Source organism: Buceros rhinoceros, unplaced genomic scaffold, assembly GCF_000710305.1.
Source record: "Buceros rhinoceros silvestris isolate BGI_N320 unplaced genomic scaffold, ASM71030v1 scaffold38307, whole genome shotgun sequence".
In the NCBI taxonomy this organism is placed as follows: domain Eukaryota; kingdom Metazoa; phylum Chordata; class Aves; order Bucerotiformes; family Bucerotidae; genus Buceros; species Buceros rhinoceros.
Genome location: NW_010422292.1, coordinates 19,573 through 32,737, shown reverse-complemented (window position 1 = coordinate 32,737; position 13,165 = coordinate 19,573). Strand labels below are relative to the sequence as shown.

Genomic DNA, 13,165 nt, shown 5'->3' with positions numbered 1-13,165 from the left:
TCAGCAGGCTCAGGAGGAACTTACTTGTGTCTATGAATACCTGAAGGGAGGGTGCAAGGAGAACAGAGCCAGGCTTTTTCCAGTGGTGCACAGTGAAAGCACAAGAGGGAATGGATGCTAACTGAAGTAAAGGAAGTTCTACTTAATATAAAAAGCAAATTTTTTACTGAGTGTGTTCAAACACTGGAACAAGTCTACCAGAGAATTTGTGGAGTCTCCATCCTTGGAGATGTTCAAAACTGTCTTGATGTGGTCCCGAGCAGCCTGCTGTAGTTGACGCTGCCTGAGCAGGGCAGTTGGTCTAGATAATCTCCAGAGGCCCCTTCCCATGTCTGCTGTTCTGTTATTCTGGTTTTAATTAATTCCTGTTCCCCAAAAGCTTTCAGGTGAATTAGCTGGTAATACAGTGGTGTGTGCAATTAGAAAAATATATGTATGGATTAAAGCCTTATGATTACATCAAACTGCTTTCTAGTAGTGTGACTAGTGCAAAGTACTCATCTACTAGGACTTTGTGCGCTCTCATTTGCCCTTGATATTTCTTCTATATATGGTCAATTCTGTTAGGTATCCTGCTACAAATAGTATAGAACAGTGTCACAACTTCTAGTTGGTCTTTTTAACAATTATTTCTAGGATTTCAGAGCATTAAAACTGTTCTGGCTTTAATTACACCCATCATTATAGTAGGCTGGAAACGCAACAGTGGCTGTAGGTAGGTCATAAAATTGTAGATTACTTGGTTACTGACAAGAAAACATGAGTCTCTTGTCCATCCATTGACCCACATGGACACTAATGAGAAGGATGTACCTGAGATGTACAGGAAAAGAGGGAGACAGAGACTTACAGTTTAATAAAATTGCAACTGGTACTGTAGGAACTATCCCATCATAACCCCTGCAGCTTACGTCACTCTTGCTGTGTGGTCTTTTCTGTTTGGGCTAGGGCTAATGGTATTTCATCCAGAGGTCCTTCAGTGTTCTTGGTGCTAAGGGGCTGAGGGAGAGACCCATCTTACTTTACAAACAGATAGATCCTCAGCCTTACTCCTTAAACTTTAATGCCTTCATCCCAGTTCTGCATGGGCAGCGGGCAGGATCTCTCTGGAGTGCTGGGACTGTAGCTCTTCCTCCAAGATACGCAGTCTCATTGCTTGGCTGCTGCTGCCTGGTAGATCCTTAAGGTCACAGGCTGTTGGGTCGCATCGTTTTGCTGACGAATGTTACCTCTCCTGTAGTTGTCTGCATCCTCACTGCACGCTTTGGATCAAGGTAGTATCAGGGCTGTAGGAAAATGTTATGCTTGCCCTGCAGTTCAGCTATGCCCATGGGTTTCCCACGAGTTTCACCTCATCGCTGTGTAAATCGAGACATTGGCTGTTGTGAGAATGGAAGAAGAATGGAGCTGCCTGACATAACGACAGTTCTTTTCTGCCTTGTGTGTTATTACAGCATAAACTGCTTATTAATTTTACTTTAAAATTCACATGTCAGTATATTTTCTCTGGTAATCTAATCCCAAAAGGTACCAGGAAAAGGCTGGAAGGAGATGTCATTTAGATCTGGAGAACAGACCCATTAATGTCCAGTGGAGTAAACTGTTCCATTATTTTGCAGATATGGATGTTAACAGGAGATAAACTGGAGACAGCAACTTGCATTGCAAAAAGTTCTCACTTAGTGTCTAGGACTCAAGATATTCACATTTTCAGACCTGTAAGTATAGTGCCAATTTTTTGGTTGGTTCATCAAAGGACAGCTAATAACAATGTTGCTTTATTTGATTAGTAGTTGGCTGATTGTTGAAAATTGATGGGTCATTGTACTGAGTGCCATAATAATGGTCAAGAGAGAGGAACTTTGGCTGTCACTCAAGGATGTAGGATGACACAGCCTTGCTTCTGTTTAAGGGTGCTTCTTTCTAGGTTGGCTGATATGCTACAGAAGTTTTTATAGCCAGGTTCAGGTGACACAGGTTCAACATGCACTTTACACTCTTCACTTGCACAAGAGATGTAGTCAGGTAGGTCTGAATAATGCTGGAGAGGGGTCTGTGGGAGGTGCTGAGCCAGTAGGAGAGAGTGTCCAGGAATTAAGGCTATCTGATCAGGGTTCTTGCTTGTTCTAGCATTTTCATTAAGACAACTCTTCAGACTCAGGCAGCAGTAACCCTGAATTGAACTGCAATGCCAACATCCACTGTATAGACAGGGTTCGAATCAGTATGAGAAATCTGAATTTTGTTGCATATCATGATATGTATTTGCATTTTCTAAACAGTCTGTTTAAAATTATTTTAGAAGGGTAAACAGAATATCCTTTTCTCTATATTTTTGTTATATTTGCATTGCATCAACTCTGCTGAAGCCAAACCAAAATAGATTTTTCCAGACTTTGATTGATGCTGTGTGATCAGACATAATATGTCTGTGTTTGCTCTAAATGAGCCACTTGCACCTACAGAAATAATTATATGAATATAATTTACATGTAAATGTAGTTTCTTCTGAAGCATCAGAATGGCAAATTGGGCCCTGCAGACTACTATTTGCAATTAAATTATTAATGCTTCTGATAAAACTTCAGATCAATTTTTGTTGACCTTTCCATGTTGTAACACCACAAATTAAGTTTTCCTGGAGAAAATCTATTTAGTTGAGTCAGATTTTTATTTTCATTACCTCGACTGGTAATAAAAGATCAGCATAAAAACTGTGTTAACTTAGAGTACGTAAAGTTTTAAATTAGTTAGGAAATGGATTTACACAGAATTACTTCTGTGGCTCTATTTGTTGCAAAGAAATAACTACTGGAAAAATGTAAGAAAATAGCAAGCGCTCTTAACACTTCTGGTTTGGTTATAAATTAATAAATAAAACCTTATTTACTACTTGGGCTTCCTAAAACCAGGCGTTTTTAACACTCTATTCTGAGAAGTCTCAGCTGCTTCATTTTCTAATGAAATTAACTGACAGGTTGTTCTAGAGGTATTTACAAATTAAAAAAAAATACCTCTGTTAGGAGGAAGGTAGAACAGAGAGGGCAGTTACTGCTCCTCAGGGTGCACCAAGTGCTGGCATCTCTTCACCTCTGTGAATGCTGAAGGTTTGTGACGGGCTGGTGCCATCCGAGGGTCCCAGCAGCTGGCAGACAAGGAGCTTTCTCTTTACATGTTTAACTGTGGGGAAGGAGGAGAAGGACTCCGAACTGGGGCACGTGTATGGGTTTTCCTGTTTGCAGGGGCTTTTTAATGTAACTCAGATTTTATGTGTAGTAAAGCGCATCTGGAGGGAGAAGCATTTTTGGACTGCATCTGATTCTGGGTAGTAGTGGGCAAAGGCAAAATTCACATTCAGTGTGACTAAGACTCGTGTTTTAGAAGTTATTTAATCAACGTGCTGACAGAGCCAAAATAGCAGTCTAATCAGAGTTTGTGTTTTATTCTGTGCTTGGAGCTTTGTCTTGTGTGATAGCTCTAAAATACATCGGTCTTTTGCCGGAAAAAAAAACAAAACCGTCAGTCTCCTCAAAGCCTGGTTAGAACTTAAATTTTTCATGTTCTGTGTTCAAACTCAAAACCTTCCAAAACACATTTGGTATCCTTTGACTTTTTTTTATTTTTCATTTCACAGCTGGCCCTTTCTGAAACAACAATTATGTAAATAAAAAGATCTGTTGTGATGTAGTCCGTTTGTGTTATGCCGCTTGATCGGGCTTGTGTTCTCATGCAAGATCCAAAAGGATTAGTAAGAGTGAGCATTTTTACGTGCCTTTTGAAATCCATGTCTCCTTACCCAGATCGAAGGAACTGTTTGTATGGACATTTTGCATTATTCTAAGAACATACTGTACCGGTTAACAAGCAGAAGTTGTGGAGTGTGCCTGGGGTTTTTGTCCATTATTTTTCTCTAGCCCTGCCAAGACAGAAAGGCTCAGGTCAGCTTGAACTTCAGATATTTTAATGCCATTAATCTTGGAGCCCTGGTTTCCTTCTGTGAGTTAGCTGACCACATAGGTTTTCCTTGTCTGAGGATTACTTTTTCACTCTGTAAGACTTGGGGCTTGTAGTCACATCCCATGGATATTGGCCTTGCACTGGGGTAAATCAGTTGCTGGAGAACCATGGACTTCTGGATATGAGTTCTCAAACCCTGACTTATTTAGGCAGGGGTTTTTTAAGACTATCACAAAATCTTTTGAGTGATTTGGTTGTTTTTGGTTTGGTTTTTTTTTCTAATTGAAGGTTACCACTCGAGGAGAGGCTCACTTAGAACTAAATGCCTTTAGGAGGAAGCATGACTGTGCCTTGGTGATATCTGGGGACTCACTTGAGGTAAGAACTTGGTTTCTGTTAAATTACACTTGACTGTATGCTTACGTTCAAAAAGTGAAGCATCAGTGTCTTTTTCCAATACTTGCCCATGCTTTGCGTTGTCCTTGGAGATACTTTTGTTTTTCAGTGAGTGCCAGTTAGGGGATATATGTTCTAGATGGGCAAATGTTAGTGCTTCTCTGGTCTCCTGCTTCATAACAGAATGAGTTGGTACACAGCGTGCTTTATTTAGTGTTGTCTCTTCTCCAGAGCGTGTTGGCTCTCTAAATGAAAGAGAATGTCAATTTAAAATCATAAAGCCACAGTCAGGAGAATGTGGCTTCTCTGAAGTTGTGCAAGCCAAACTTCATAGAAGAGTTCTTTATACTGTGTGTTTTTGTTAGACTACATGTAGTAGCATCTAATCATAACGAAATGCGAGTGTATTTTTTTTATCCTTAGGTCTGTCTGAAGTATTATGAGCATGAATTTGTAGAGTTGGCCTGTCAGTGTCCTGCTGTGGTGTGCTGCCGGTGTTCTCCCACCCAAAAAGCTCACATCGTGAAACTGTTACAGCACCACACTGGAAAACGCACGTGTGCAATAGGTAACTGTTGGCACCATCTTCATTTGCAGTAGCAGAAATCTGTAATAAACGTAATCAGTAGATGGCTCCAGTGAGAAAGATGTGAAACAAACCCAGAGCCTCCTTTATCAACAGGCAGGTGTTGCGTATTACGGCAGCAGAGAGTGCTGTGTGAGAAGGGTGCGGCTGTCATCTTTATTCCACAGGAAAAAGTCTTGATTGCTAAAGTAATTAATCCTAATCCATAGATTAATTGTAAGAATGTAAAGATACATAAGAGTTTTCTAAAATACTGGTAAGGCTGGGAGAGTAAAACCTCTGAAGAGCTGAATATTGCAGTGACATTTTCCAGGTGATGGAGGGAACGACGTCAGCATGATCCAAGCGGCAGACTGTGGGATTGGAATCGAAGGCAAGGTAATGTTAACAGTTCCTTTGGCAAATCTGCGCCACGCAGGAGTATCCTGACGTGGGATTAGAAGCTTCATTCTTAAACAGCGGTGAATTGATGCTTGTTAATTAAAGTGTACTGCTAGGCTTTGAAATATTTTCTTTGCTTCTATGTCCTCTGCTTTATCTTCTTAAGGCAAAAAAAGAAGAAAACGCTCTAGTTATTCCTGTGTAGCGTTTACCCGAAAGAAGCAGGATGGGCTTACTTACAGACACTGCATCTTAGAATATGCGGAAAAAAATGTCCTTTGTGTCTTACGACAGGGTTGAAGCAGGAACAAACTTCTAAAATTAATCATCTCTTAAATTTTTAAAATTTGAAACGCATCTTTTGCCCTAGGTTTTATATTTGGAATATTTTTGGTTTGTTCCAGGAGGGAAAGCAAGCTTCCCTAGCAGCTGACTTTTCTATCACACAGTTTAAACACATCGGTAGGCTGCTGATGGTACATGGCCGAAACAGTTACAAAAGATCAGCAGCACTTGGTCAATTTGTCATGCACCGAGGCCTTATTATTTCAACTATGCAGGTATTTAAAACTTTGTTTTCTGAATAGTTAAAAACCCTAGTTTTTGAAATGTCACAAAATCTTAATCAAGCAGTATTGTTATTTTTTCTTTACTGGAATGTTTTGTATATAGAATTATATTACATCTATATAATTATCTGCTTTTTGTAGGCTGTATTTTCATCAGTCTTCTATTTTGCATCTGTTCCCTTGTACCAAGGATTCCTAATGGTAGGGTAAGTCAAAACCAACTGCTGCGTTATCCGGTAATAAATACGGAAGCTACCTTGCTAAATAGCTCGTGTCTGCCACATTTTTCATATGTTTATCTCTGGCACACCACCAAACCCTGGAATAAGTCTAGAAAGAAAAGTCAAACCAGGTTGCACATGCTCTATGTGAGGGGGGAGCCTCGTGATCAGTTCTCCTAAGAGAGGGGTCTGCAGAGCCTCCGAAGATGCCATATGCCCTTTTCACATATGGGGAGAGAACAATGGAGGAAACCTCCCTCGGCAGTTGCAGCTGTTACACAGATTGCCGTACAAGCCTCAGTGAAAATCACAGGTTTTCCTGTTAAAAACGGAGCTGAAGCTGCTGCTGCTGAGATTTCCTCTGAGCGCACTACCCATGTCTGCCACACAGGTTCCCAGGTGTGTGCAGGATTAGGAGCAGCCTGGTCTTGGTGCAGAAGCTGCTTTAAGTAGTGTGGTTCCCCAAGTCACACAGCTGAGGGATATGGGAGTATTTGTGTTTGGCCCTGCTCTTAGCCCCCTGTCCCAAGAGCTGCTTTTCACACTCCTTGTGAAGAGTAACAACTTCAATCAGTAGTAAAACTTCACTCATAGTCAAATCGAGGTCTGGTTCCAGCGGACTCTGCGGGGGCAAGCAGTAGACCTCTGCACGATGTGTGTGAATCGTCGTACTGACTTTTAGGAAAGTACATCCTCAAGTCCACATCTAGCCCGTGCACACAAAAATCCACAGCAGCTTGCAGAACTGATAAGACTTCTGTTCATCCGCCTACCTATACCACGATGTCCAGAACATAGTGCTAGCTTTTTCTTCGGTTTTACGCCATCATCTGTAGATGGATTTAAATGTCAGGTCTTTGAACTGCTTGTCCAGAGTGCAAGCGCACAGCGAGCGTGGTAACAGGCGATAAGCTTGGGGGGGTCTGTATAGAAGAGAGAGAGGTGTGTACTGGGTTTGGATGTACGAAAGGCCTGTCCCTTCTCGTGACTGACAGCTCTTGGGGGCACAAGAGGGAGTTGCATGTGTAAAGCTGTTTAAGCTGCCTCGGTCCTGGGTGGAAGAACCAGTTTAATTCCACTTAGATCAAAGGAATAATTGAACTCAGCGGATCAGTTTAAAATCATTTCATACAAAAGTGTCAGTTTATGTGCTTTACTTTCACCTAGGTATGCAACCATATATACTATGTTTCCAGTCTTCTCTCTAGTATTGGATCAGGATGTGAAGCCAGAAATGGCACTGCTGTATCCAGAACTTTATAAGGATCTCACAAAGGTATGAATGTCCTCGGGGCTCAGATACGAACAAATGCCAAAATCTGTGGTGTGCAAAGATGGGGATTCTCACAGTCATTTTCTTAAGGTGTTCCATGCAAGACACGATCACAACTGTATCACAAATGTAATGTAGACTTTTGTACTGTGAAAATAACCCATGGTACCAAGTGTTGCACTCAGGATCTCTGATCTGGAGTTATTTGTGCTTGCTTCTTCACAGCTCCTTTTTCCTTTGTAACTGGTAGGTGAATGTACAGATTATTTTTTCTCTAACCCCCTGAAATTACTACTGACCTCTCCAAAAGCTGGCTTGCTTTAAGTAACAGATGTTGATGACTGATATTACTTAACCAGATCACTGTAGGTTCTGCTTTCTGTGTGTGTGCACATACATGCAAAGAACAGAGTTGTGTCATATCTTCACCCGCAGGAGTGAAACAAATCTCAAGATTCATTTTCGTAAGTTTTTGAGAAGTACTTTTGCTCCATCTCAAAGTGTCAGCTAGAAAAGCTATGATGCAAGGCAGAAGCACATAGTCTTTTTAGGGATACTGTGTTCTTTGAAGATGTCTCTAAGAGTTCAAAAGCAGACTGTTGCTGAGGAGGATCCAACCTTTTCAGAGCCTTTCTCTTTTTAATTGTACTAAATTAGCTATGTGAGTCTGGGAAGACTTTTTCTCATCTCTTGGAGATCTTGGTCCTCTTTCTTCTCTTCAGAATCTTCACAGTTTCTTTGTGAGATTTGAGCCTGTGGTTCATGTCCAAAAACATAGCCTCGCACCTGCTAAAGGCAGTTGTAAGCTGGCCTGTGGGAACCTACTGATGGAACTCCAAAGTATCTCATTTCCAAAGCCAGAAGTTAAGCTGTACTGAGAACTGCCCAGGATGGGTAGAATTCAGGCTAAGTTTTTTCTTTAGGCTAAAATGGCAGTTCTTGGAGACGCTGAATCACTGGCTTTCCCAGCTTATGTTGCACCTCTATGAATATTAAATGAGTAGACCTCAAGTAGTTCTCTTCAGAAGAAAAGAAAAAATTATGGAGAAGATGGAGAGTAGAGTTGAGTGCATCGTGTGGGGCAGATGATGATCAGCGAATGATTATGGATGAGTAGTACCAAAAGTTACTTACGTGCTACATTTGATTCACTATTACGAGGTAATCTTACTGTGAGTGTCTGTTACAGCAGCTTATGATCGTGCTGCCTTAGTCATTACGGTACGAAGCCGACATGTTTCTTCACATTATTTTTCAAATTATGGGCTCTAAATGCAAATCAGTACCCAAGCCGTTGAGCTAGTGTTACTCAAACACCTCTTGGTGTGGACTGTAATTGTATTCCCAGGAACCAGTTTCTTTTCCAGGGTATGCTAGTGATGAAAACACTTCTTAGATTTTTAAAAGAGGAAGATTTACTAGCACAAGTTATTGACAGGCTCTTGTGCTGATGCAAGAAGAGGAGGAAATCAGCAAGGTTCCGTGAGAGGTGTGGCTCCGAACCCTGGAGAACACACCGATTCCGTCCTGCTGTTACTGTGGTTCCTACGGAGTTAGAGCTCAAAAAGCTGATGAAAGTTGGGAAGGAAGTACAGGAGGGCTCCCTGCTTTCGTCTGAAAATGATTCACAGCCTGTTGTGCAGCGTTCCCCAGAGGCTTAGGAGTGACTTAACGCTTCTAGTTCCATGAAGGTGAACCAGAACTCAAGCTCGTTCTTATTTCACAAATCTTGCTAATTGGAGCTATGGTCAAAGGTGGAAGCAGTGTCCAGTACGCAAACGAAAGTGAGTAGGCACTCATGGGAGAAAAAAAAAATCTGATGTTTCTTTGTACTTGTATGAGAATTTTTCCCCTTATGTGCAGCCTGTCACCAGCATTCCAGTGTAGAATTTCTAGAATTACGAAGATATCTGCAGCACCTTGCCATTCTCTGTTCAAGAATATGGTTTTGCCTCTACTGTAGGAACAGGAAGAGTTAACTCATCCCTTTCTCCAGCAGTGAAGCACATTTCTTTGTAAAGTGCTGATTCCCGGCCGGTTCGAGAGGGCAAAATGGCTGCTTTTAAATGAACCTCCTTTGAACTCTGCACTTCTCAATACTTCACCAGTACCCTCACGGAATGTAAGAGCCGGGTGCACACCTACAGCGCTTACTCTTTGGGTTCGACATGTTTCAGTCTATAACATCTCCAATCACAAGAAGATTTAAATTTTATTTGGTAATAGTTACTAGCTGAAAAATTATAGTAGTCATGTTTTTATTCTGTGGATGCAGACAGGTTTATCCAGTCCTCGGCAGTGACTAGTCACTGCCGTTTTGCTTGAGGTTCAGGTCAGTAGGTACAGGATGCTAGTTTTCTTGAAGACTACATTTTGTAAAACAGACACGAAAACAGTTTCAAATAAAAGAAATAACCTAATTTTACTGTAGTTATCCTTCTGAAAACCAGCCAGGGTGTTGCAATCTAAAGGATCTCTAGCTGTCCCACCCCCACATTTAGACTTTGTGTGATTTCTGTACAAGTTTGCAGTGAGGAGCCATAAAAACACATAGAAGCTTTTTAGTCTGTATCACTTCAAAGGCTGTTTATTTTACTTGTAAAATGTCTCTCTAGTGATTAACTACTAAAAATATGTGAAATTAGTAGATTGATTTTTTTTTTTTTAAAGTTGTGTTTAACTGTCCTCTCGTGGTTTTGTTGTTTTTTTTTTTTTTCCCTTAGGGAAGATCTTTGTCATTTAAGACCTTCCTCATCTGGGTTTTAATCAGTATTTACCAAGGTAAGAGAGAGTCCCAGTTTTACTGAACTGAGAAATTTTTGTCTGCTATTAGCAATATTGTTTTTCAGCTGCAGGTTGAATTCCCAAAGCTTAACATTTCATCAGCAGTTATAGATATTGCTTTCTGTTTATCTCGTAAATCGATATTGCTGCAGTGTGCCAGACCTATTCAAAACACAGCACGGATTGGGGTTTTTACTGATGCATGTCACCTGAAAAAGGACATGATTTTTTAATTAAATGCTAATCCAGAAAAAAATTTAATGAGTGCTTATCAGATTGCATATATTTACACAGTAGTTTTCTTTCATGGAAAGACAGAAGTTCTGTTGAAGAAATCTGAATTATGTAATTAGTTAAGTAATTACACTTTCAACAATATCTCATTTGCTTGTATCACTTGAGAAAATGAGGTTAATTAACAGTTCATCAGATCTATTGCACTAAAAGGTGTTTGATTTTCTAATAGTTTTATTTATTTGCAGCTTTACTTTGGTTGTTTTATTTCACATGCACAAAGTACAGTAAAATCACTTCTGTTCTTTTAGAAAGAGCAGTGTCGTCACCTTACCAAAAACCTATTTGGACACTTTTTCCTGCTAAGCAATGCCACGTTCAGCATGCAGCGGTGAACAGCGGCACGCCGAGGTGGCACTGCGTAGCGTAGGGTTAACCTGGTGTGCCTTTCCTAGGTGGTATTCTGATGTATGGAGCCCTGCTGCTTTTTGAATCCGAGTTTGTACACGTCGTTGCCATTTCCTTCACTGCCCTAATCTTGACTGAGCTCTTGATGGTTGCACTGACCATACGAACATGGCACTGGTTAATGGTGGTGGCTGAATTCCTCAGTCTTGGCTGCTATGTGGCCTCTCTTGCATTTCTAAATGAATACTTTGGTGAGTAGCAGTAAAAGTATTTCAGCAAAGAACTGTGCTTTATAGTTTTAATATTTTTTCTCATGTTTTTAGTAAGAATAGGTGATGTTATGCTTTGTGAAATACAGCTTTCTCCATAGAAATATGACTGAGTTGAAATTGGGCTTAATTAATGTGGGGTTAAAGTATTCTCTTATCCTTTTCTCCTCAGGCTTGACCATCTTTACTCCTGTTAGTATGATTTATCTAGATGATAAACTTTACTCAAAGTTCCTTTTCCCATCCTTGATCAGTCCGAACTCATTCCTCAAACTGGCTTTCAGATTTGCACTATTGAACTGGATATGATTTTAAAAAATCAGGATCTTTCACTGAGTTGGTGGATTGCTTTGTATGCCAGACCAAGTGGACCTCATTAGATCTAACCCACGAGCTTAAAAGAGCTGATGTATTGCTAGAGTGAGGCAGAAGGCTATTAGGATAGGTATTTTATATAAGAATCATTGTTTCATAATTATATTAAGCTTGCTTTGCCTTAAATTTGCAGCATGTCATACTGTGTCTTAAGGTGCTGATTGTTCACAGTTCACAAGGTGAAGGAATACAATTTAACTGTACATCTTAATGGTCAAGGATCTGAGCATCAAAATAGTACCTATTTCTTTTTATATCCAATTACCCTTCAGTAAAAACAACCATCTGAGGGTGATTTGCAAATGTAACTTTGACTGAAAAATATATAACAATTCTGATTATACCTCACCAGTAGAATCCTGCTCTCTCTGTTTTCCAGGAGCTGATGGGCAAGGAGTTGCCCTTCATGAATCGTCACTTCTCATAGCAGGATTAAATATTATGTGGTAGTTTCTAGGAGTCTCACAGCTCTGTTTTCACTCTCTCATGTCCCAGGTGTTCAACACTAGGGTAGTGTGTTTACATTATGTAATTAATTTTTTAATCAGTGAATGCTTCACTGCCTGTCCCAGGTGTTCTGATACTTCCCAGATTTCTCAGGAGTCAAATTTTCATGAAGAAACAGCCCTGCTGGGCTTGGTATTTGTGCTGTACATTAGTTCAGGTTTGCCAGAGTACCTTGTTCTTTTCTCTGGCGCTGACACACTGACTCTTTACTAGAGGTTATTGGGTTGATTCCTGAAGCTCCACAACCGGATTACAAACGAAAGGAAGAAGCAAGAACAGACACAGGGACTGGCTCTTCAGTCCAGACTTCCAGGAGCTTCCTAAAGCAGCACTTGGTGCTTGACCTTTGCAAGTCTGTAGTGTTGGTGACAGCCAGCCCTTCCATCCTCTGTAGGTGTTGTTCAGCAAGAAGCATCTTTAAGAGGTGTTCACAGATGTGTAAAAACTGCAAAGACTCTTTCTTGCAAACCTTTCGCTACTCGGCAGTGCTTTACCACCCTGCTGGGTTGGCTGGCCAAGGCCAAGCAGCTGCCTACATCAGTGGTTGCTTGGCTTCTTGCAGCCCCAGGGCTCGCTCCTGCAGTGTTCATCCTGAAGGGTGCTGGAAAGGCTGCAGTTTCCTGGGCTTTGCAGTGCATTTCACTGTCTGTTGTTCGTCAGTTGTTCTGAGGAAGTGCATTTCAGCTGGACTCACTTCTCAGATCACACAGACAGATGTGTTTGGTACTGCTCTGCAGCTCTGGCTCGGGGCAGGACAGCAGAGTTTAGGTTTCTGGCGTGTCCCTACAATGTGTTACAGGCTTTTGGTGTGTCTGAGCAGGCTTAGGCTAAACCTCTGGAGCAGGTTTGTGTGTGGAAATCGAATATACAAAGTACTTTTAATGAGTCAAGTTGGAGCAGTAAAGTGTTTCTTTACTGTGTTTTCTGCAGTGAGTTTTCCTTCACATTAGAACTGCTCTGATCGAGTCCTTTTATACAGTAAATCATACCTTGAAATGCCAGCAAACCACCTACCTGCTTACAACCCTAAAGAGTGACCTGATTGAAAACCTCTGCATTTTCAACGTGTTTTGGTTTAACTGCTGTTTAAAATACTCTGTCGTGTGAAAAGCAGTAATATTCCAGTTAATGCTACTAACAGCTTTTTTGTTTGCCTTTTGTGTAGCTAACCTTTCTTCCCCCCCCCCCCCCCCCCTCTCTTCTCT

General features: G+C 40.9%; 1 protein-coding gene across 1 annotated transcript in view; it reads left to right on the top strand.

Annotated features, from left to right (window-relative positions):
* Nucleotides 1-13,165, top strand: part of LOC104496812 (probable phospholipid-transporting ATPase IIB) — a gene marked incomplete at its 5' end in the record, with an annotated part of 46,114 nt that overhangs the window by 31,524 nt on the left and 1,425 nt on the right. The window contains 9 exons of the mRNA XM_010139979.1: nt 1,620-1,718; nt 4,246-4,335; nt 4,777-4,921; nt 5,253-5,317; nt 5,725-5,880; nt 6,031-6,095; nt 7,278-7,386; nt 10,107-10,164; nt 10,857-11,060. Coding sequence (XP_010138281.1) covers nt 1,620-1,718; nt 4,246-4,335; nt 4,777-4,921; nt 5,253-5,317; nt 5,725-5,880; nt 6,031-6,095; nt 7,278-7,386; nt 10,107-10,164; nt 10,857-11,060 — 991 coding nt within the window. The remainder of the gene's footprint in view (nt 1-1,619; nt 1,719-4,245; nt 4,336-4,776; nt 4,922-5,252; nt 5,318-5,724; nt 5,881-6,030; nt 6,096-7,277; nt 7,387-10,106; nt 10,165-10,856; nt 11,061-13,165) is intronic.